We start from the raw sequence: 18694 nt of genomic DNA, 5'->3' as shown, positions 1-18694 counted from the left end.
ACATGGATTCAACTACCTCCACGCTCGTCATGTTCGCAGCACTAGTTTCAAGTGCAGAGCAGACTAACATTGGGCAGTAGCAGTTGAGGGGAGCATGGCCTAGATCGCAGGTTGACCAAAATGAGGCTGCCTCTAGCGGGGGCACACCCCAACTCTGCAGTCCCAAACCAGCGGGTTATCACTCATGCAGGTTGGAATAAGACAGCATTATCCCGTTAGGGCCTTGGCTCTGTTTTTGCTGGCACCAGTGGGAGACTTCCTCAATGTAATCAAGGACGCTGGTTGGAAGAACAGGCATCCAGGGGTGCTGATGGTTTCTGCTGAATCGGCGTGCGTGTTTCGTGCACAAGGCCTCCCGTCTTACAGCACAGTAGTTGTTCCCCCAATCTCAAGCCACCACGGCAGAGACTATCTTTAGGGGCGATATCGACGCCATTGATGTAAATCTTCATCATGCCGGCATTAATCTTGCCGTATGCTTCTTCGCTTCGCCCGGCTCTCCTGTTCTATATGGCCTTCTCAGCGGAGCAATCCATCATCCATCTGCCAAACAAGTCCTTAACACAGCAGACCGACGGTAGAGACGGCACGTGCTGACAACCACGACAAGGAAGAGTGCCTGGCGATCTCTTGTTGAGTGTCACAAGCGAGGCGCAGAGCAGCTCCCAGACGCGCAACCAGTAGGTACTTCGTAGAGGCGTGGGCGTGCCTTCTGTCTGCTTCACTCTTTTTCCCAAATCTGTGCTCCGGCCCTTAGCTTGGCGGCAACAGAACGCGGAGTGGCTTACAGTAGTGAGAATAGGTATCTCAAATACATGGTATGGGTCAGATATTGAGTGCTGACCTGTTTGGCCCGCCGGAGGATCTAACTGCCCGACCCGGAGCAACATCTGAATTTCAGATTCGTTCTGACCTTGAGTATCCTTTAACGGTTCCTGATCTGATTGCGATGATCTTGTTTCTGTCGTTTCTGCCGTGAAATGACGATTATCGCGATCAAGATGCCGGTATATTCATTGACTTTTTTTAAGCTCTCCAGCCACTGCGTTGAGCCGTATAGCCATCGCGCCTCATCGTCGTGTAAAGCCAGCTAAAGACGGGCACCTCGAAAGCTTCTTTGCGCTGCCAGCACTGCCTCGTTCTGAACGGCGCCATCCCGCGCTGGCGCCCGCTACCTGATATGGCAAGCTAGACGCGGTGGCTTTCTCGTAAAGCAGGGTAGCGAGCAGACTATGCAAACCTTTGTCAAAGCCTAAAGGCTGTTTTGAACTTTTTTTCAAGGTGTCAAATACGAAGCAAAAGAGTCCGAAGTTGTGCAAAGTAAAGAGAAAGTTAACAAACGTCTGAAGAAATGTCCGGTACCTAGAGAACCTACATGGAGCAACTGCAAGCTCTTCGGGCCAATAGCACCTTCCGCAATTGAAGCCTTCAGCTTCTCCCCCACAAAGTATTACGTTGTACCACTCCATATTCAGAGTGCCCCGATTTACATGCCTGGGTACGAAGTGCCGTCTTACATACTCCAGTCCCTTTCCTTAACACCAACTGGAAATGGTAGAAAAGATTCAGCGATACGTCGACAATTGGATAAGGCAGCTTAAGAAAACGGCGCTTCATCTGTATCTCTCAATCAATATTGACGTCTAATACTGCAATTCCACCGAATATCTCTGCTTCCAGCATCTATATGTCCCATCCATTAATATCTTCCCACTAGCTACTAGCACTGCAACCTCATCTCACTCCCTCTGTTTCCAAATCTTACATACCTATGTCATCTCACGACGAACCAGTAACGCGTCTCGTAATGCGTCTCTCGTGCCTAGAAGTAACGCTGCGCCTCCAGCTTCGGCTAGATTGATGTCTTTCACTTTGTTAACAGGGTTCCATTGACGGATCTCTCTGCTATCTCCGCTCCCGTCTACGTAACTACACAACAAGTGCCGCCAACTTCAAGGTTGTTATCACCGACACATGATGCCCAGGGGGGTGTGTGCATATGTGATCATGCCCGATCCTACACACTCCATATTACTCGCTAGAACACGGAGTAGTCTCAAATCTGCGGACTAGTTGCTCAAACTATCCTCTATCCTATGTTGAGGAACAATTCCAACGCTTATAGTCTCAGCCACGGCAAGTTTGTGCGAATGAATAAGCCCGATATCGACAACTGACTCGAAGTGGTAATACATGTTGATACCGCCAATTCAACGAATAAGCCTGATATCAACTACTGCCTCAAAACGGTAATACATGTCGATACCGCTAGGTCAGAACAGACACAACAAACGGCCAGTAAGCCCAATTCAGACTCATCCTTCTCTCCAACATTGTCTATAATAGGCTTCACCTCCCATTCCTTCTCCAGTGATGTGGAATCACTCCCATCATTGTCCAATGCCATTCTCTACATCTTCTCTCATGAATCAACACCAATGATAAGGGAAATAGCGCTGACGCAGAACCGCTGAGAGCTTGAAACCTTTTCAAAACATGAATGACTTGTACAAGCTCGGAGCCTATACTTGGACATCCTCACTGCCGAAGGGTATTCCCGGCAGGGACTGTAACACCACCCCTGTGTGCCACACTATCGAGATCAACCCCAGCACTTCATCAGCAATAGAAGCTCCGTCTCAACAGGGACGCGTCATCATCAAACTAAGAACACAAGTCTATCCTGATGCATATTTCTTGGAGGATACGAGTACGATAGCAGGTTGAAGCTAGTAGCAATGCGCCAGGACCGTCAAACATACCGAGTATTCCATTTATCTAACTCAGCTACCAACTATGAAAACAAACCAAAATATCTAAAATCTCCTCTGGGCGCGTGTATCTAGACAATACTGTCTATCCTACTCTCTAGAGAGCCCCGCCAATAAACGCCGGTTCAAATGCCGATGCTGCTGCTACTAATGCTTCTACAGCATCGTCTCTAGTCTATTTTAACGACTTGCCAAATAACCCCCGCTCTCCAGCAGGCTTGACGAAGCCACAAAGCTGAATCCGCCAAACATGTCATCTTTGGATGGGCTGGCCGGCCAAAAGTCCCTAGACGAGACTGTAGGGCTCAGCGAAAGCTCCGTGAATTCAGGCGCAAAATTCTCAGCCAATTCAGGATCGGTGATCATGGGCTGGATGGGTGGCTCCACCTCTCGTGCGGCTAACTTCTTCCAATCAATCTTGCGAAAGAATCTATGCTTCTTCAATGTCTGCATATCCTTGGGCATCACAGCACCTAGTCGCTTGTTGGGGTCTTTTCTCAGGAGCCGGGTAAGAAGGTCCTTGGCATCCAGGCTAAGGTAGTAAGGCAGCACGAGCTTTTGCTTGACAATATTGTCCTGGATCTTGGCATGGTTTCCTCCCCGGAAAGGTGGGTTTCCTGTCATCAAGTCGTATGCGAGAGCCCCAAACGACCACCAGTCCACGGCTTTGCCATATTTCTTCCCCAGAATAACCTCAGGTGCCATGTATTCAACGGTGCCCAAAATGGAGTTGCAGCTGTCTTCGGACTGTTCGACTGCCACCTTTGATAGGCCAAAATCCGTCAGTAAAAGATGGCCCTCCGCATCGAGGAGGCAATTTTCGGGCTTGAGATCACGGTACACTACACCCAAAGTGTCATGAAGGTGGGAAATGGCCAGAAGCATTTCAGCCATGTAAAAGGCGGCCACCGACTCGGAGAACATCTTCTCAGTGTTAAGATGAGTAAAAAGTTCTCCTCCCTGGCCGTATTCCAGAATCAGATAGAGCTTTTCTTGGTCTTGGAAGGCATAAAATAGCTTGACAACAAAGGGGTGCCGGTTCACTGATTCCAAGATCTGCCGCTCCGTCTTGGTCTGCTCAACTAGTTTCTTGTGAACCACTAGAGAGGCCTTCTTGAATTGCTTTTGAGCGTAGAGCCTTCCGGTTGCGCGCTGCTTCACCAGTACGACTGTGCCATAAGTTCCTTTGCCTAGGCATCGAAGCGGCTCAAAATCTTCCGACGTCATCTTGCGCCTCGGGTTTAACCCACCTTCCAGGGTTCCCATAAAAGATCTCTCGCGCACACTCTCGCTCACGAAGTCGTTCTCCAGATTGACCTCATAACTAGTCGACCCGCCATCAGAAAGCTCACTGCCGGTTTCACTTCGGGCCCCATCTCGGCTCTGGGAGCGGCTTATCTGCCCCAGGCTTGTTGAAGAATTTAGGCGGCTGCCATTTCGAGACATGGATGACGAGCGCGATCCCGGGTCAAGGCTCAAAGGTTCCATTTGCAAACGCAGTTTGGCGATTCCCGAGATTCTTGGCGAAGCCGTGCCACGCAAAATCGGGCTGCAATTAGCGCTCACAACATCATCGATGTGCGGACGGCCTCGGTGAGCTGAAAGGCGTGGGGTGTCGATCCCATTGTCGGAATCCTCATCGCCAGAGGCCGCTGGCGTGATCTGGAAACCACGTACTGTGGATAGCGCCTTTGGGGGAGAGCTCGCTGCTTTCTTGATCATGATGACAAGAAATGCGGCTCACCACTGTGTCGAGATAAGAAGGTGACAAAATGCGATGGCTAGGAGCTTGTCAACTCCTGTCGCAAATCTCGTCGCTTTCAAAGCGTGCCACGGCGGCGCTCCGGATCTACACGATGCGCGGATTCGGTTTGACGCTGGGATTCAAGAAGGCTCGTAACACGCATCTGGTACCTGAAGAAGGATGTGGGCAGATCAGAGGTTTGGTGTATAGGCATTTGCGAGTGTCCTTTTTGTCAAAAGGGAGAGTCTGAAAGAACCGAGGGTATCGTGTTTGTTTCACCAAAAGGTGTAAAGAGGAAGAAGAGAAAGGGAAGCGAAAGAAAACAAGGAAGCAGCGGAAGAGGAAGCCGCCGGCCAAGCCACAGGCTGAATATTTTTAGTAATTGGATCAAAGCAAAAAGTGCATGTGCCGGGCATTTTTTACAGCTTCACTGCAGCAAGCCTCAGCTCACTTCTTACTCGTGCTACTTACTCGCTATAGCCCTTGCAAGCCCTTGAAACCTTCCTTGCTAGGGAGCTGCCCGCGGGGAACGGCGCGCTTTGCTCCAGAATTTACTGGAGTTTACTGGACGGTTTACAGCACATGTCAGCGCAAAGCAGGGAGCGGCATGGCCCGCTAAACCTCGTTAGGGCAAAGTTAGGCTGCACCCCAATATCAATGCAGGTTGAGGCGAGCGAGAGAAAAAATTGAAAACAAAGAAAAAAAGTTCCATTGATCAAAGAGAGCCTCTTTCAAAGATACCTTTGACTGACTGCCTTGCGCCAAGAAAGGTAACATATGTGGATATTCACCGTGTACTCACTTGTACATCACATGAGGCGCCCAAAGAGCTGGACGAGTGTCACGAGCTGTCATTTTCCCAGTCGACTTGCCGGCATAATAATCACAGGGGAACATGCAATCTCAGCATTCCTGCGTCATGGTGTTTTTCCAGGGCTGCAATTGGCCCAGCGACTTGCACATGCCATGCGTGTTTGGCTGGCAGCCCCGGAATGCCAGGCAATTAGCGGCAGCTCCGTCGGTGCACGAGCGAGCTGCCCTACACTATTGTCGTCAGATTCGGTGCGGTGCCTGAATCTGCCGCAGACACTCTCCAAATCCTTCGACAAAGCATCCGTGCAGGCTTCTATCAGGTAGCTCAACTGGTTTAATCGTCCAAGTCCTACTTCGAATCCAGAGACTCTTTCACTTATCCACTGTAGATGTCGTGTAGGAAAGCAGTAACCCAGCAGTGCCTATCCTGTGTGTCTTATCCTGAACTCACATTCTCCCGGCGCTTACAGATGCGACCTGCTTTGTTCGTGGCCCCATATGCAGTACAACGTGGACAGCCCGACTTGCTGTATCCGTTGACTCGTGGCAAATAAGTACTTCCATGAGATGAGTGCATGGTCAAATGCATTTTATAAGCACGGCTAATGGCGGAATTATGGTCCTAATGCATGTACGACGTGGAGACGTGAATAGCCAGTGATTGTTGTAGCTCTTGAGCCATTTGAAGTGGTCTAGAACAATTCCACCGTCTAATTGTAAAGCTCTGTTCCTGGATTTTCGGCCTCTATTATACTGGCTATTTATTTGTTCTAGCTCAAAGTGGCAAATTTTGCCAACTGATGAAGAGTACTATCAATGATTTACACGATATCTCTGCCAGCAGCATGAGGCCACTCATGTGCTCCGTCGGCTCACCTTTGTCACCGTGTGTAGAGACCCATGCAGACGTCAAATATCTCTCTGTGCCCTCGTTTTCCCTCTCTTTTCAAGGTTTGGAATAGGCACTTAAATTAGAGGAATCGCTATAGGAATAGCTACTCTGAATAGCATCTAATCATTCAAAATCATTGCCATTTGACTTCAAATAAGGTCGTGCTTTGTATGCTCGTCGTGCGTTGGACATCTGCGTAGCTGAACGCATAGAGACTTTTCTGGGTTACATAATCCAGGCCCACCAATAATCAGTGGTGTCAATTTTCTAGAGCTCCAAAGCTTAGGCAGCCTCATCCAGATTAAATGCACATGCTGAACGACCTGGCTCTCCAAACAGCACCAAGAATCGCGCTGCTATCGGGACCAGCGATTTAAGTGTCCTTGTTCTTAGGCATTGAGCTTTTTCTTCTTTACTTCTTTTGCAAGAGCTGCTTTAGAACCTGAATTATTACTTCAAGAAACCCCCGTCATCCTGCCACTAAACCAACCAACCACTCGCTCGTCACGAACTTCCATATCTAAACTCCTTGAACCAGCTCGACACAATGATACACCCATCACGGCAGGCATACGTGGAGGAGGCGGAGCAAAGCACCGGCATTGCATTAGAAGACGTCCCAGAAGATCATGACTACGAAATGAACATGGGCGATGGCGCCCCGCCAGAGAAAGCCTCCGCGATCCTAAACCAGTTCAATAGAAAACGACTTGCCGCCACAATTGCCGTCCCGACTGACGATGGACGAGTTCGTGCCAAGCTGCGAGAAATGGGGGAGCCCATCACCCTATTCGGCGAAGGACCAGCCGACCGCCGAGACCGACTACGAGAGCTATTGACGATCCAGGCGGAAATGGCTGGGCTGGAGAGTGGCGACATCACCATGGAAGATGCTGAAGACGCGGAAGAGGAGGAGCAAGAAGAAGAGTTTTATTCGAGAGGAGGGCCCGAGCTGCTACAGGCTCGCATCAACATCGCCGAATTCTCCTTGCCACGGGCAAAACGGAGGACAGCTTTCCAAAAAGTCGAGTCAACAATACCATTGCGGACGCATGTCAAATTTCGCAAACACATCAAGGACAGATTACAGGCATTTGAGCTGCAGGGAAGTCAGACCGTTGGCGAGAGGCATATAAGCATGACCAGATTCTCACCGAATGGGGAGCTGATTGCCGTGGGCAACTGGGGTGGCCAAGTAAAACTGGTCGAAACACAAAATCTAACGGAGAAGATGAACTTCCGTGGACACACCAACAAAATCAGCGGTCTCTCGTGGTTTCCTGGTGCTACCTTGCCTGAGAGCGGAGTCTCTCCAGACTCGGTCAACCTTGCGTCTGGGGGTGCCGAGGGGTTGGTCCATGTTTGGTCATTAAACAAAGATACCCCTCTATCAACCTTCAAGGGACACTCGCAACGAGTTTGCCGAGTAGAATTTCACCCATCCGGCCGTTATCTGGCATCTGCTTCGGAGGATACCTCATGGCGTTTGTGGGATGTCGAGACAAATGCAGAGCTTCTATTACAGGAAGGTCATTCACGGGGCGTCTATGCCGTCAGCTTCAACACGGATGGCTCTCTACTCGCTAGCGCTGGTCTGGATAGCATTGGCAGGATATGGGATCTACGATCAGGGCGAACCGTAATGATTTTAGACGGACATCTAGATGGACACATCAAACCGATACACGCCTTAGACTGGAGCTCTGATGGACACCGAGTCCTGTCCGGCTCTGCTGATGGATGGATCAAGTGCTGGGATGTCCGCAAAGTGCAGAGGACCGGTGGTGTTGGTGCCCATAACAGTGCTGTCTCCGATATGCGCTGGTACAAGGGCTTGGATGATCCTCTTCTTGGAATCCCACCGGGCCAAGACGAGAAGGGTGCACAGCTGCCCAAGAAGGCCGGCACCTACTTTATCTCAAGTGGTTTTGACCGAAACATCAAGATTTTCTCGGCTGACGATTGGACTTTGGTGCAAACTCTAAGTGGACACACTGCTCCGGTTGCCAGCGTGGACTATAGCAACGACGGGCGATGGATTGTAAGTGGAGGACACGACCGCACAGTGAAGCTCTGGGGAAGAAATGACGGCGAGGCGATTTAGTGAAGATATTGTACTTAATGTTGAGTGGGAATAACTGGCAAATCGGAATTGATACCCAGGTTGGCGAAACAGACCGTAATTTCCCTGCGAAATGAACACGAATGAATCACCAAAATCATCAAAGACGTGTAAAAGTGAGAGCAGGTTCAGAGCAAACTCACTTACACTGAATCTTTGCTCTCACTTTACTGAACGATCGGGCTAGATCGCTGCTTAGTCATGTGACTAACCTGACTGCGGATGTAGATTAGATAAGGAGGACGGACCCAACCACGACCTGCGTAATGTTTGTCGCGCCACCCATCTCTAAACTCCGTCATGATGTACAGCCGACAACGGTCAACAAAGTGAAAAGCAGGCTTATTTTCCCCGACACTGAAGCTCTCCATGAAATATCACAGTCGCTTCTTGCAGTCAATCCCCAACTTGACATAATCGCATTCAGCAATGGCGAGCATCGACCGCTATCGCCCCCCTCGAGAGGGCTATCAACCGCCGAGTCTCCAAGGATCTGCGCGCCATGAGAGGCAATCTCGGTCGCCTCCTCGCCGTCGCGAAGTCCCTCCAGCTGCGCCTACGCCTCCGCAGCACAGCGCACGTACATCTCCTCCGCGACTGCAAGCCGTATCCAGTCAGCAGACGCCATCGCGCTCTGGAGAGGAAACGCCCTTGGCGCTACCGAATCAATGGTTTTTCACAACGGACGAGGTTCAAAGCACGCCTTCAATAATCGATGGAATTTCGCCTTCGGAAGAGAGGCTTCGCAGGGCGAAGGGAATCAACTTCATCTATCAGGCTGGCGTGATGCTTGATCTGCCACAGATTACACTATGGGTGGCCGGCGTTTTCTTTCACAGATTCTACATGCGCTTTAGCATGGTTCAAGAGAAAGGGGGCATCCACCACTATGTATGAGCTTTTTCCTCCTTTGTTCCGCACTTGCCTCGCATTTGCGACGGCTTCTTCTACCACTTTGTGATGCTCAAAGTTTTCTATGTTCGTTACTAATATTTTAAACATAGAACATCGCCGCGACTTCCTTGTTTCTGGCAAACAAGACCGAAGAGAACTGCAGGAAGACCAAGGAAATCATCATTGCCGTTGCTCGAGTAGCCCAGAAAAACACGAAATTGATTATTGACGAGCAGAGCAAAGAATACTGGCGATGGAGAGATAGCATCCTTACGTATGAAGAAGTCATGCTGGAGCAACTCGCATTCGACCTGATGATTGATAACCCTTATCGTCATCTTTTTGAACTCCTAGGACAACTGGAAGTTATCCACAACAAGCACTTGCGGCAGGCAGCTTGGGCATTCTGCAACGACGCGTGCTTAACGGCCCTGCCACTCTTGATTGAGGCGAGAGACGTCGCCATCAGCTCCATCTATTTTGCCTGCGCACACACAAATCAGCAAATCGATGACGTAAACGGTGAAGGTTGGTGGAAGTTCCTGAAAGGGAGCGAGGACTGCTGTACAAAGGCCATTGAGGCGATGCGTCAGTTTTACACGGAGAATCCGCTTAGAAAGCAGAACCCATCACTGCCATCGCCGGCATTCCATCTTGAAAACACACGGAGACGGAACGATGCTTTGAATGATACACAATCATCCAACGCTGGAACGCCGATGGAACTCGACCGAGAGAGTCATAGTCCAGGCCCCAAGGTGAATGGGGGGACAGACCGACACTCGGAAGCAAGGGACAGAGAGCACGAAGGCTCCCTAAAGGCACCAGGCGATGGTGAATACGCACCACGATCCCCATCAAAGAGAAAAGATGCAGAGGCCGATCTGTCTGCGGAGAGTGAAAGGGCCGAAAAACGGGCCAGACTCTCGGAAGATGAGGGTGAGCTGGTAGAAGACTAGGTTCCAGAGCAGACTTGTTGAATCTTTCAACCCTGCTATGAGGGGGGTTTTGGCGTTGGGAATGTTTTACTAATCATGTTTTCCTTTTCTGCAATGGCACGATGGAACGGTCTCGGCAAAGATGTGACGTTTGTCATTTAGCTTCAGGTAATGCTACGAGCTTGGGGATGGCGCTGGGGACTGTTTCTTATCAAAGCTACTCGCATCGACCCGGCTTGTTGGATAGAGACTGCCGCATAGGCACAATGGTTTAAATGCGACTTGATTGAGCTAGGAGATGGGGTTTGACTTTTATGTATTTTTGCTATTCTATATTCGCAGGAGCTGGACAGAGCTTGATATCCCAAACATGCAAACCGATCAAAGACTTATCTGACCTTGGCCATGAATTTTTACAGTGCAATATGAGTATCGTTTAGAATGAGAAGAGGCTATTCATTGCCCCATATCTACTCCATATCTAGACATCTTTCAACTTAGATCACGACATGCCGGATACCAGACTGGGGGCTGGTCAGGTACCTGCTGCTCCTAGGAAATACTCATGATGACATTTGAACGACTTTTCTGCCTTGACCAGCCGTTGCCTGTTGCAACGAGGCCATTTTCATCTGAACATCAAACGAGCTCACCCAATTGGCATCACCCATTCTGCCACTCTGAAAGCTCTGACCGCTCCCCAAAGCCGTGCAGCTGCCTACACCTATAAAGCCCTTCCACGCCCACCACCATTTTCCTTTTTCCTCTTTTCTTCTTCAGCTCTCTTTGCCTTTTGGCTTAGATCAAGTGTAGTGTCTGTTCTTTTCAGTTTAATCTCTGAAACGTCTCCAAGCGAGACTTCGTGATTACTCTTATTTTTGGTTTCACTGGCAGGGTTTTCCTCTGTGCTTGCGCATGGGTTCTCTGCATACTGTGTCCCTGGTATTACACTGTTTCCGGGTGATGCGATTGTTGCTGTGGCTTTTCATTGCTTTGTTGGCTTGTCTGACGAGGTGAAGAAGAGCTGTAGTTTTCATAGAAAGTGATTGACTCTTGTGGTATGGATGTACGATATTCCAAGCTTCAACTTCCTTTACGCGTTGAAGGTCCACGCTGGACTTGAATACATGTATCTTTTCCCCTGTGCCACGCCTTGTATCAAGGAGAAATATATTATTTTAGCTTGTCTTTTCAATCTTATTCTTGTGTAATAGTTTTCATCACTGCTTAAAGCAAGAAACGCGAGATCGAAGCTGTCGAGCTTCTGTGACGCTCCCATAAAACTTCCCAGAAACAGCCTAGCGCGGCGTAGAGCTACCGTCTGGCGCTCGCATCAAAAAAAGATCACCATAAACTTGCATCCAAACCAATTCTTGCCCCAAGCACCGCCAGCCAAAAAGCCTCTATACCTCCACGGCGCGACCACCTCCCATCTCCGACTTGTGCATTCGAGAGCTTTGATCCAGCGCTCTCTTCACACAATGGCTACTTTGGGAGGCTACCTCAACAGTGAGCTCCGACGCCCCTCCGTTTCAACCCCGCAGACCAACCCACGTTGTGATTTTGACTGACGCTTTTGGTGTGCTGTAGAAAAGGTGCTGATTGTGACGGCGGACTCGCGAATCCTGGTTGGAGAGCTGGCAGCTTGTGATCAGTCGACAAATCTAGTATGTGCTTGTGCTTTTCCACTCTGGGAGCCTTGTCAAGGAGCTTCTTGTCCAGGACAAACACTAACGGTCACGCGCTGCAGGTCCTCAAAAACGCCGTGGAAAGAATCATTCGAACGCCCGACGACCCAGAGCCGTCCGCCGAGGTCCCTCTAGGCCTATATCTCGTCCGAGGCGACAATGTCTGCTCCGTTGGCCTAGTTGACGAAACGCTGGACGAAAGCATCGACTGGACACAAGTGAAGGGCACAGTAATAGGAGGCATCAAACACATTTAGAAGTCCGCTGCTGAGAGCGCCGTCGCTCGATATACCAAAAGGCTGTGATTTCGAAAGAGAAGAGGCGAACCAATCTAGATTTTTGTTTTTTGAGTATGGGTCATTGGGGCACTTGGAGTTATGATACACGCATGAAGCCAGCCTTTTTGCAAAGGGTACGAATTTATATGGACCATCTATTTTAATACTATTTCTTTCTTAAGCTTTATTTGCTGACACGGCTCTTTGCACAAAGTACCAACAAAAAAAATTGTTCTATCCAAAAACACGCTGCATCCAGATCTCCTTGAAGATACTTTCTCCAGGAGTCTTAATCACCCGCCTGATTCTGTTTCCCTTGCGAACACTCAACCAGCCCATGGTATCTCCTGGGACCTCGTCCAGAGTCACCAGGTGAGGGTCGGCCTCGGAGTCTGCTGATAGATCCACGGAAGCCTCACCAGGCTTGGATCTGACACGCTTGTCCAGGATGTAGGATCCTGCAGTCCATTGTCCAATCGTCTCAACTCGGAGATCCTCAGGCTTTGCAGGCACTCCCCATCGCGGGTCGTCGTGTGTCAGCATGTACCAAACGGTGAAGGGATCGTGCAGTGCCAATTCGGGCTCCCTGCCGTCTCCCTCCATTGAGTCAATCTTGTTAAAGGCTCCGTTGATGAAGTGGGCAGCCCATCGAGCGAGGGGGCTGCCGGCATCAACAAGAGGCTTGACTGCCTCATTGAAGTAGTTCTTGTTGATGAAGTGGAGGTTTGTGATGTCCAGGGGGCACAGCGTGACAGTGAGCTGGCGAGAGAGCTTCGCGGGGTACGGCTTGATGCCCGTAATGTGGCTAGGGATAGGCGGCAATGTCGACGCAGGGTTGGGCGATGTCAGGGCATAGACGAGAGCGGCAGCAAGAGGATCAGCATATGTGTTGAATTCCGCCGTGGGGGTGACGTTGCCGGGAACCTCGACGGCTCCGCCCATGACAACCAGCTCCTTGACCCTGAGGAATGTCTCGGGGTCTTCAGTAGCTGCCAGAGCAACGTTTGTGAGGGGACCGACAGCGAGAATGCTGATGGTGTCTGGAGGGTTCTCTCTGAGAAGACGCAGCATCTCCTTGTAAGCAGGCTCTTTGGAAGCTGTGAAGCGAGGGTAAGAAGGACTGTGATCAGTGTTGTCATCTTTGTCAAACAAGGCCTTCCAAGTATCAGCGGGCTTCAGATCCTCATGGATATCATGAACATTGTGCAGTCCATCAGCGCCGTCTATATATAATTCGTCTCAGTCAGCAAAATGAACTATTAAGCTCAGGAAGCAAGCACATACGGAAGTAGTCAGCAGCCAAGACAGGGTCGGCCAGGGAGTGTTCAGCTCCCGCAGCCACAATGGTCTTGTGGGCTTTCAGAGTCTCATAGCCCTCGGGGCGACCTTGAGACTTCCTCCATTCAAACTCCTTCTCCAGGACGTGGTACAGAGCAGCCACGTTTCGAAGGCAGCTAGAGGTCGAAATTAGTTAGGACAAATACACGGATACTTGTGTGACAGGATGAAGACATACCATTCCAGAGGAACATTACCGTATGTGACAGAAATCATAGCCAGCTCAAGCTCTTCGGGGGAGGCACTAAGAGCCAAGAGAAGGGCCATGACATCGTCGACACCAGGGTCGGTGTCCAGAATAATCTTGCATTTCGGAGCCATCTTTTCTTTCTTTTGAACCTTGACGATATATGTTAGAGTACGTTCAGGATGATGTGACTCAATTGCACGAAAGATGTATAGGATCTTGCACTCACAATAGTTGAAACAAGTAAATATATTCGGAGCAATACCGGATTCGAGCAGACAGAGTAGCAGCGGGCTTTTATAAGAAGAAAGCACAGCAAAAAGAGGAACTTCTCGATCTTTTAGAATCGGGGCGGGTCTATTTAATAATGAAATCCTCCCAACGAGATCCAAATAGCCAAAACTTGACTCTTTTGAACAACCAGGACCTGTGCCAAGACGAAGGAGAGCCAAAAACCAAAGGGTTGGCGGGGTTGCACTTTTTCGCTGAGATAATCTTCATAGTACACCGGGGTTTTCCCCGTTTTGGCGGCTCCCAGCGGCCGGCGACGGCCGAAGAACGGCCAAAAATGTGACGCTTGTGTGCCGAATGCTGGACCTCCGATCTGCGTCTGACACCTGGATATGCAGATTCGTATTTTTCGTATCTCGTCTGGGGTCTTTCTTGGGGTTGCTGTTGATTAATGTTGGGGAAACTGTGTTGCCTTTTGCGGGTTATGCTTGTTTCCCTTTCTGGGCTGGGGTTGCGATTTTGACAGAAACCTTAATAGGTGCATCTTTGACGTGATGGGATGAGTCAATTGCCATTAGATAAAAGCTGGGCTCAGCCTGTTGAGATGAGTTTGTGATTTCATCAAACAATTGAGTAACTACCTACCTTCCTGCTTATCAAAGCCGCGTATAAAGTTGCTTGATTGTAGTAGGTATTCAGTTGCCCTATGGAACTTTCTGCAATTACAGGGTAGGTCCATCCAAATCTCGCCCGGGGAATCAGCCGCAATGGCCATGAACGCAATGTCACCAATAGCGAGCAAAGACTTCAATGCTCCAAAACGCAGCAGCACGGAAAACGTGGCGGGCGTGGAATGCGGCTGCATGGGCTCGTCTAGCGCCCGGGAGGCTCTGTGCCACAGTCCGAGCGAGTTCTGCTGCAAGTTCATCCAGTCTGTTGTATTTTGCATTCAGACTATCGACTGTTGGTGCTACGGATGATCTCAACCTACTCGAGGATAACTGGAGGTGCCATCGGATGTGACTTGCCGCCAACAGCACATTCCATGTGCATACAGTGGCTCAATATAGACAAGCCTGGCCGTCTTAAAACGCGGTTGACACACCCTTAGGCGGTTGCAATTCCACAGCTGCCAGCTAGCGGCGTGAATGATGGATGGATTCAATGCCAGCTGCTGTTACAAGTCCATAGTCGGCAAGTTGGTACCGATTACAACCTATACCCATGGAACATAAAACAAGCTGTGTCTAGGGCAAATTGAAGGAAAAGGGAAAGATTGGCTTTGCTTGGTCTTTGCACCGCCTCGCCCCGACGCCAATACGACGTGAGGGATCAAAAAAAAAAAAAAGGCATTGATCGCATCACCAAAAACTCTCCCTCCAAACCCTCAATCACAACTCCAAACCCCAAACCCCAGACCCCCAAAAACAGTGGCCCTCGACGTACGTACGCTCTTCCTCTTCCAGGGGACGCCAATCTCGCAGCTCCAAAGCGGCATCTTAGGCGAAAGACGATCTCAGTGAAGCAGTCCAGGCTCGCATAATCGAAGGCTAAGAGAAACTGCCCGCCCCACCGTTTCTGCCGCTCGGCCACTCAGGTGCCGCGCACGAACCCCCCTGCTGGCTTTTTCTCCCTTCCCGCTGAACGACTCCCTGCAACTCTCCCCATTGGCGTTGCGAAAACGACACACCCCCTGCTCTGCGTTGAAGCCACCTGGTGCTTTTCTTTCGTGTCCTCAACGGTCTGTACAGCTTCCTCTGTTCCTTTTCCTTTTCTTTCATGCTTGTTGGCTGCCATCATCCATCACTCCCGTGCTCCGGCAATTGGGCCTTTCCTTTGCCCTCTATCCGTATTTCCACCTTTTCTTTTGCCCGCCCAAGTCCCGCAGTGGCCAGTTTTTAACGTTTCTGCCAGATTGCGAATCGCGCCGGTTTGCCGCTGCAGACAGCCTCTCTGCATCGCCCGTGGGTGCAATCGTTGCAGCATCCAGCCAACGGCGGCATTCTCTGTAGCTATCCGACAATCGATCGAGCGTCTGGTCATTGCGTTGCCCTGATCTCTCTTTGAGCATCGAAATACGTTTCCTCAAGACAAAGAGAGCAGCAGTTCTCCCCACTCGTCTCCATCTCCATCTCGAGAGTCCATCTCGCCCGATCCATTGACAGCTATTCACGACACCAACGGTGCCCCAAGTCATCATGGCTGATACGAATATGCTCTACACAGTCGGCGCTTATGCTGCCTTGATTGGTGTTGGCTATGCCTTCTACTATGTCTCAACGCAAAAGGACAAGAAGAAGGGCGGCGTCACCATCACCAAGCCCGTCAAGGACTCACAACCAGTGACTCGGAAAGAGGACCGGAAAAAGAAGCAGCGCATGGAAAGCTATGTGACAGACCAGGACACCAACAAGGCATCCAAGGCCGATGCCCAAAAGGCAAAGGCCGTCGAGACTCCTCAGTGGTCGAGCAACCAAAAGGATGCTGAAAACCAGGAGAAGATTGACAATCGGGAATTTGCCAAGCAACTTGCCAAGGCCAAGGAGGGCGCCAAGTTCAACACCAAGAACGATGGCCCCAAGCAGCGAGAGAAGACTGTCAAGCAGTCCAAGGCTAACAAGCCCAAGCCTGCTCCTGCTGCCCCCGAGGCCGTCCAGTCTGCCCCATCGTCTAACGGCGCTGATGCTGATGACGACGAGTCTCCCGTTGTCCTCTCTCCCGCGACTAAGCCAGCGGACGTCAGCGGTGTCTCTGACATGCTCGAGCCCGCCCCCGCCGGTCCTTCCGTTCTGCGTCTGACTGATACTGAGTCCAAGAAGGACAAGAAGCAAAAGGCTCCCAAGAACCCCGAGCCGGCTGAGACCAAGAAGCAGAGGCAGAACAGGAAGAAGGCCGAGGCTGCCAAGGCTGCCCGCGAGGAGACCGAGAAGGAACGCAAGGTCCTTGAGGAGAAGCAGCGACGAACTGCTCGCATTGCCGAAGGCCGCGCCGCCAAGGATGGCTCCGAGTTTATGGCTGCCGTCAACGGAAACAAGAATGCCTGGGATGGAACCAACGGAACCAACGGTGCCGCTGAGAAGAAGGACGATGCTTCCCTCTATGCACCTCTCGACACCTTTGAGAAGCCTGCCCAGAAGAAGAAGGCTGCCGAAAAGGCCACTCCTGCCCCTGCTCCCAAGAAGGAGGCTGTCCAGAACCTAGAGAGCTCGTGGATCTCTGCTCTCCCATCCGAGGAGGAGCAGATGGAGATGCTCAAGGAAGAGTCCGATGAGTGGAACACCGTTAAGAGCAAGTCTTCCAAGAAGGGCAAGAAGGCACCCTCGGCCGAGTCTGGAGAGGAGACTCCCGCGGCTCGCCCCGCCCCTCAGCCCAAGCAACTCTCCGAAACCAACGCCAACAAGTCGACCAAGCCTGTGGCTTCTAAGAGCTTTGGAGGCTCCTTCTCTGCGTTGACCGTTAAGGGCGACGATGTCGAGGACGACGCCGAAGAGGAGTGGGATGTCTAAACACACAAAGAAGCACGACGACGAGAACCACCGTGCATGTGTTGCGTGCATTGCACAGTCGCCGGGAGCAGCTTGAGGGCTGCTTGCCCGCCTCTGTATACTATTTATTACCTGCTGACAAGCCATAACTGTCGGTATTTCCTCTTTGCTGGTTTCTATGACTGTCATTTCTATGTTGGATCTGGAGGCATTCTCCAAAGAATCTACCGCGGGAGGTAGGGGGAAGAAAGGGGATAAGACCTGTTCATCACTTGGCCAGCGGCTCAGGGGCTTGCAGATTTATGCAATCCGACATAGCGTACAAGTGCCGCATGGTCGACCAAAGATTTTTTTTTCTTCACCCATTTTTTTGTTGTTATGATATTGGCTGTTGAAGAGCAAGACTGGGAAACAAAAAAGGTCTCGCAATGGACGCAAAAACGGAGGATACAGATGCTACAAGCGAAAATTTCTGAAGGACGAAAGGATGAGATACAAGGGCGCTCGTGTGTGTAAATACTCCGTTGGTATCAGCTCGCAAAATGGGGCAAATCTACGCTTGCTATGATTGATGATGTTTGTTTGTTGTGATTTTGAAATGTGACGGATGTGTGTGTCTCGTGAAGCAGCCATGTAGTTTGCAATATGTGGGCATTGGTTACAAACACTTGTTTGCTGATTTATAAGTGTAATCAGCAGTATAGTGATTGTATACTTGCATGTCTATGGCCACGTATTATACACATGTCATTGATTGAATGGTGTTGCTACGATTTCCACTTCTCTTCATGGAGTTTTGCGTCTACGAAAACGATACAGGTGAAGCTAGGCGATGCCAACGTGCTCTAGTGTGCCTTTAGGACTTGCTACTAGGCCCAGCTAATGGTCCCCCAACCTACCGATTTGGAGGTGGGAGCACAACGTCCTTAGCCAGTTTAGTATTGCTGGTGCCTGGATGTGACACCCCCTTCCATTCCCCCAGACATGCCGAGCGCTACAATGGCATTCCTACAGCGTCCCTGCCCGTTGAATGTCTCTGTTCCCCCTCGTCAGCCCGGGACAATTGGGCTCCTTTGCTGTCCGTTGTTGTGTTGTGTTGTGGCTATGGGAGGGCATTACGTGGCTACGACGACAAATGTTCGTAATGGGCCACTCACACACTCAAAAAGCCAACCAGCATCTCCGCCTCTCGCCTTTGGTGGCGTGGCCCGCGAAGGTGGTGAGCCGGAAGCCGGGTTGCCGTCCAAGGGACCCTGCAATAGGATCCAGCGTCTGGAGAATGGAGTCGCTGCAACCCAGGATGGGGATCTTTT

At 50.6% G+C, this 18694-nt stretch overlaps 7 protein-coding genes across 7 annotated transcripts; 5 read left to right on the top strand and 2 right to left on the bottom strand.

The window, feature by feature from the left end:
* Positions 1 to 2635: 2635 nt before the first annotated feature.
* On the bottom strand, positions 2636 to 4895 carry V8C40DRAFT_235788 (kinase-like domain-containing protein). Its single transcript, XM_083213912.1, has one exon. It carries the CDS (start codon positions 4491 to 4493, stop codon positions 2952 to 2954), a length of 1542 nt encoding a protein of 513 aa, XP_083077082.1. The 5' UTR covers positions 4494 to 4895; the 3' UTR covers positions 2636 to 2951.
* A 1454-nt stretch (positions 4896 to 6349) lies between these two features.
* V8C40DRAFT_235785 (WD40-repeat-containing domain protein) lies at positions 6350 to 8421 on the top strand. Its single transcript, XM_083213911.1, has one exon. The coding sequence runs from the start codon at positions 6768 to 6770 to the stop codon at positions 8322 to 8324; it is 1557 nt and encodes a 518-aa protein (XP_083077081.1). The 5' UTR covers positions 6350 to 6767; the 3' UTR covers positions 8325 to 8421.
* A 202-nt stretch (positions 8422 to 8623) lies between these two features.
* On the top strand, positions 8624 to 10636 carry V8C40DRAFT_235784 (cyclin-like protein). Its single transcript, XM_083213910.1, has 2 exons — positions 8624 to 9233; positions 9347 to 10636. The coding sequence occupies exons 1-2, from the start codon at positions 8772 to 8774 to the stop codon at positions 10193 to 10195; spliced, it is 1311 nt and encodes a 436-aa protein (XP_083077080.1). The 5' UTR covers positions 8624 to 8771; the 3' UTR covers positions 10196 to 10636.
* A 908-nt stretch (positions 10637 to 11544) lies between these two features.
* Positions 11545 to 12361, top strand: V8C40DRAFT_235783 (U6 snRNA-associated Sm-like protein LSm8). The gene is made up of 3 exons (XM_083213909.1): positions 11545 to 11683; positions 11765 to 11841; positions 11925 to 12361. Exons 1-3 carry the CDS (start codon positions 11656 to 11658, stop codon positions 12117 to 12119), a joined length of 300 nt encoding a protein of 99 aa, XP_083077079.1. The 5' UTR covers positions 11545 to 11655; the 3' UTR covers positions 12120 to 12361.
* On the bottom strand, positions 12265 to 14143 carry V8C40DRAFT_235780 (Inosine/uridine-preferring nucleoside hydrolase domain-containing protein). The gene is made up of 4 exons (XM_083213908.1): positions 13895 to 14143; positions 13657 to 13817; positions 13425 to 13594; positions 12265 to 13363 (listed from the first exon to the last, which is right to left on the bottom strand). The coding sequence occupies exons 2-4, from the start codon at positions 13797 to 13799 to the stop codon at positions 12375 to 12377; spliced, it is 1302 nt and encodes a 433-aa protein (XP_083077078.1). The 5' UTR covers positions 13800 to 13817; positions 13895 to 14143; the 3' UTR covers positions 12265 to 12374.
* Positions 14144 to 14192: 49 nt separating this feature from the next.
* V8C40DRAFT_143451 (uncharacterized protein) lies at positions 14193 to 14492 on the top strand. The gene has a single exon (XM_083211226.1). It carries the CDS (start codon positions 14254 to 14256, stop codon positions 14449 to 14451), a length of 198 nt encoding a protein of 65 aa, XP_083077077.1. The 5' UTR covers positions 14193 to 14253; the 3' UTR covers positions 14452 to 14492.
* A 1144-nt stretch (positions 14493 to 15636) lies between these two features.
* Positions 15637 to 17969, top strand: V8C40DRAFT_235776 (uncharacterized protein). Its single transcript, XM_083213907.1, has one exon. The coding sequence runs from the start codon at positions 16095 to 16097 to the stop codon at positions 17400 to 17402; it is 1308 nt and encodes a 435-aa protein (XP_083077076.1). The 5' UTR covers positions 15637 to 16094; the 3' UTR covers positions 17403 to 17969.
* The last annotated feature ends 725 nt before the right edge of the window (positions 17970 to 18694 follow it).

This window comes from Trichoderma camerunense (genome assembly GCF_050948025.1).
Source record: "Trichoderma camerunense strain CBS 138272 chromosome Unknown V8C40scaffold_3, whole genome shotgun sequence".
Lineage (NCBI taxonomy): Eukaryota > Fungi > Ascomycota > Sordariomycetes > Hypocreales > Hypocreaceae > Trichoderma > Trichoderma camerunense.
Note: the sequence above shows the minus strand (reverse complement) of the source record. Positions and strands in the feature narration are given on the sequence as shown.

What these genes read in the sequence shown, in the direction of transcription:
- V8C40DRAFT_235780 (XM_083213908.1), bottom strand. Translation starts at nt 13,799, where the DNA reads ATGGCTCCGAAATGCAAGATTATTCTGGACACCGACCCTGGTGTCGAC. An exon ending in GGTAATGTTCCTCTGGAATG is followed by an intron (nt 13,595 to 13,656) that starts GTATGTCTTCAT and finishes TTCGACCTCTAG; the next exon opens with CTGCCTTCGAAACGTGGCTG. An exon ending in CTTGGCTGCTGACTACTTCC is followed by an intron (nt 13,364 to 13,424) that starts GTATGTGCTTGC and finishes AATTATATATAG; the next exon opens with ACGGCGCTGATGGACTGCAC.
- V8C40DRAFT_235784 (XM_083213910.1), top strand. Translation starts at nt 8,772, where the DNA reads ATGGCGAGCATCGACCGCTATCGCCCCCCTCGAGAGGGCTATCAACCG. An exon ending in AAGGGGGCATCCACCACTAT is followed by an intron (nt 9,234 to 9,346) that starts GTATGAGCTTTT and finishes TTTTAAACATAG; the next exon opens with AACATCGCCGCGACTTCCTT.
- V8C40DRAFT_235785 (XM_083213911.1), top strand. Translation starts at nt 6,768, where the DNA reads ATGATACACCCATCACGGCAGGCATACGTGGAGGAGGCGGAGCAAAGC.
- V8C40DRAFT_235776 (XM_083213907.1), top strand. Translation starts at nt 16,095, where the DNA reads ATGGCTGATACGAATATGCTCTACACAGTCGGCGCTTATGCTGCCTTG.
- V8C40DRAFT_235783 (XM_083213909.1), top strand. Translation starts at nt 11,656, where the DNA reads ATGGCTACTTTGGGAGGCTACCTCAACA. An exon ending in TTTGGGAGGCTACCTCAACA is followed by an intron (nt 11,684 to 11,764) that starts GTGAGCTCCGAC and finishes GGTGTGCTGTAG; the next exon opens with AAAAGGTGCTGATTGTGACG. An exon ending in GTGATCAGTCGACAAATCTA is followed by an intron (nt 11,842 to 11,924) that starts GTATGTGCTTGT and finishes CACGCGCTGCAG; the next exon opens with GTCCTCAAAAACGCCGTGGA.
- V8C40DRAFT_235788 (XM_083213912.1), bottom strand. Translation starts at nt 4,493, where the DNA reads ATGATCAAGAAAGCAGCGAGCTCTCCCCCAAAGGCGCTATCCACAGTA.
- V8C40DRAFT_143451 (XM_083211226.1), top strand. Translation starts at nt 14,254, where the DNA reads ATGCTGGACCTCCGATCTGCGTCTGACACCTGGATATGCAGATTCGTA.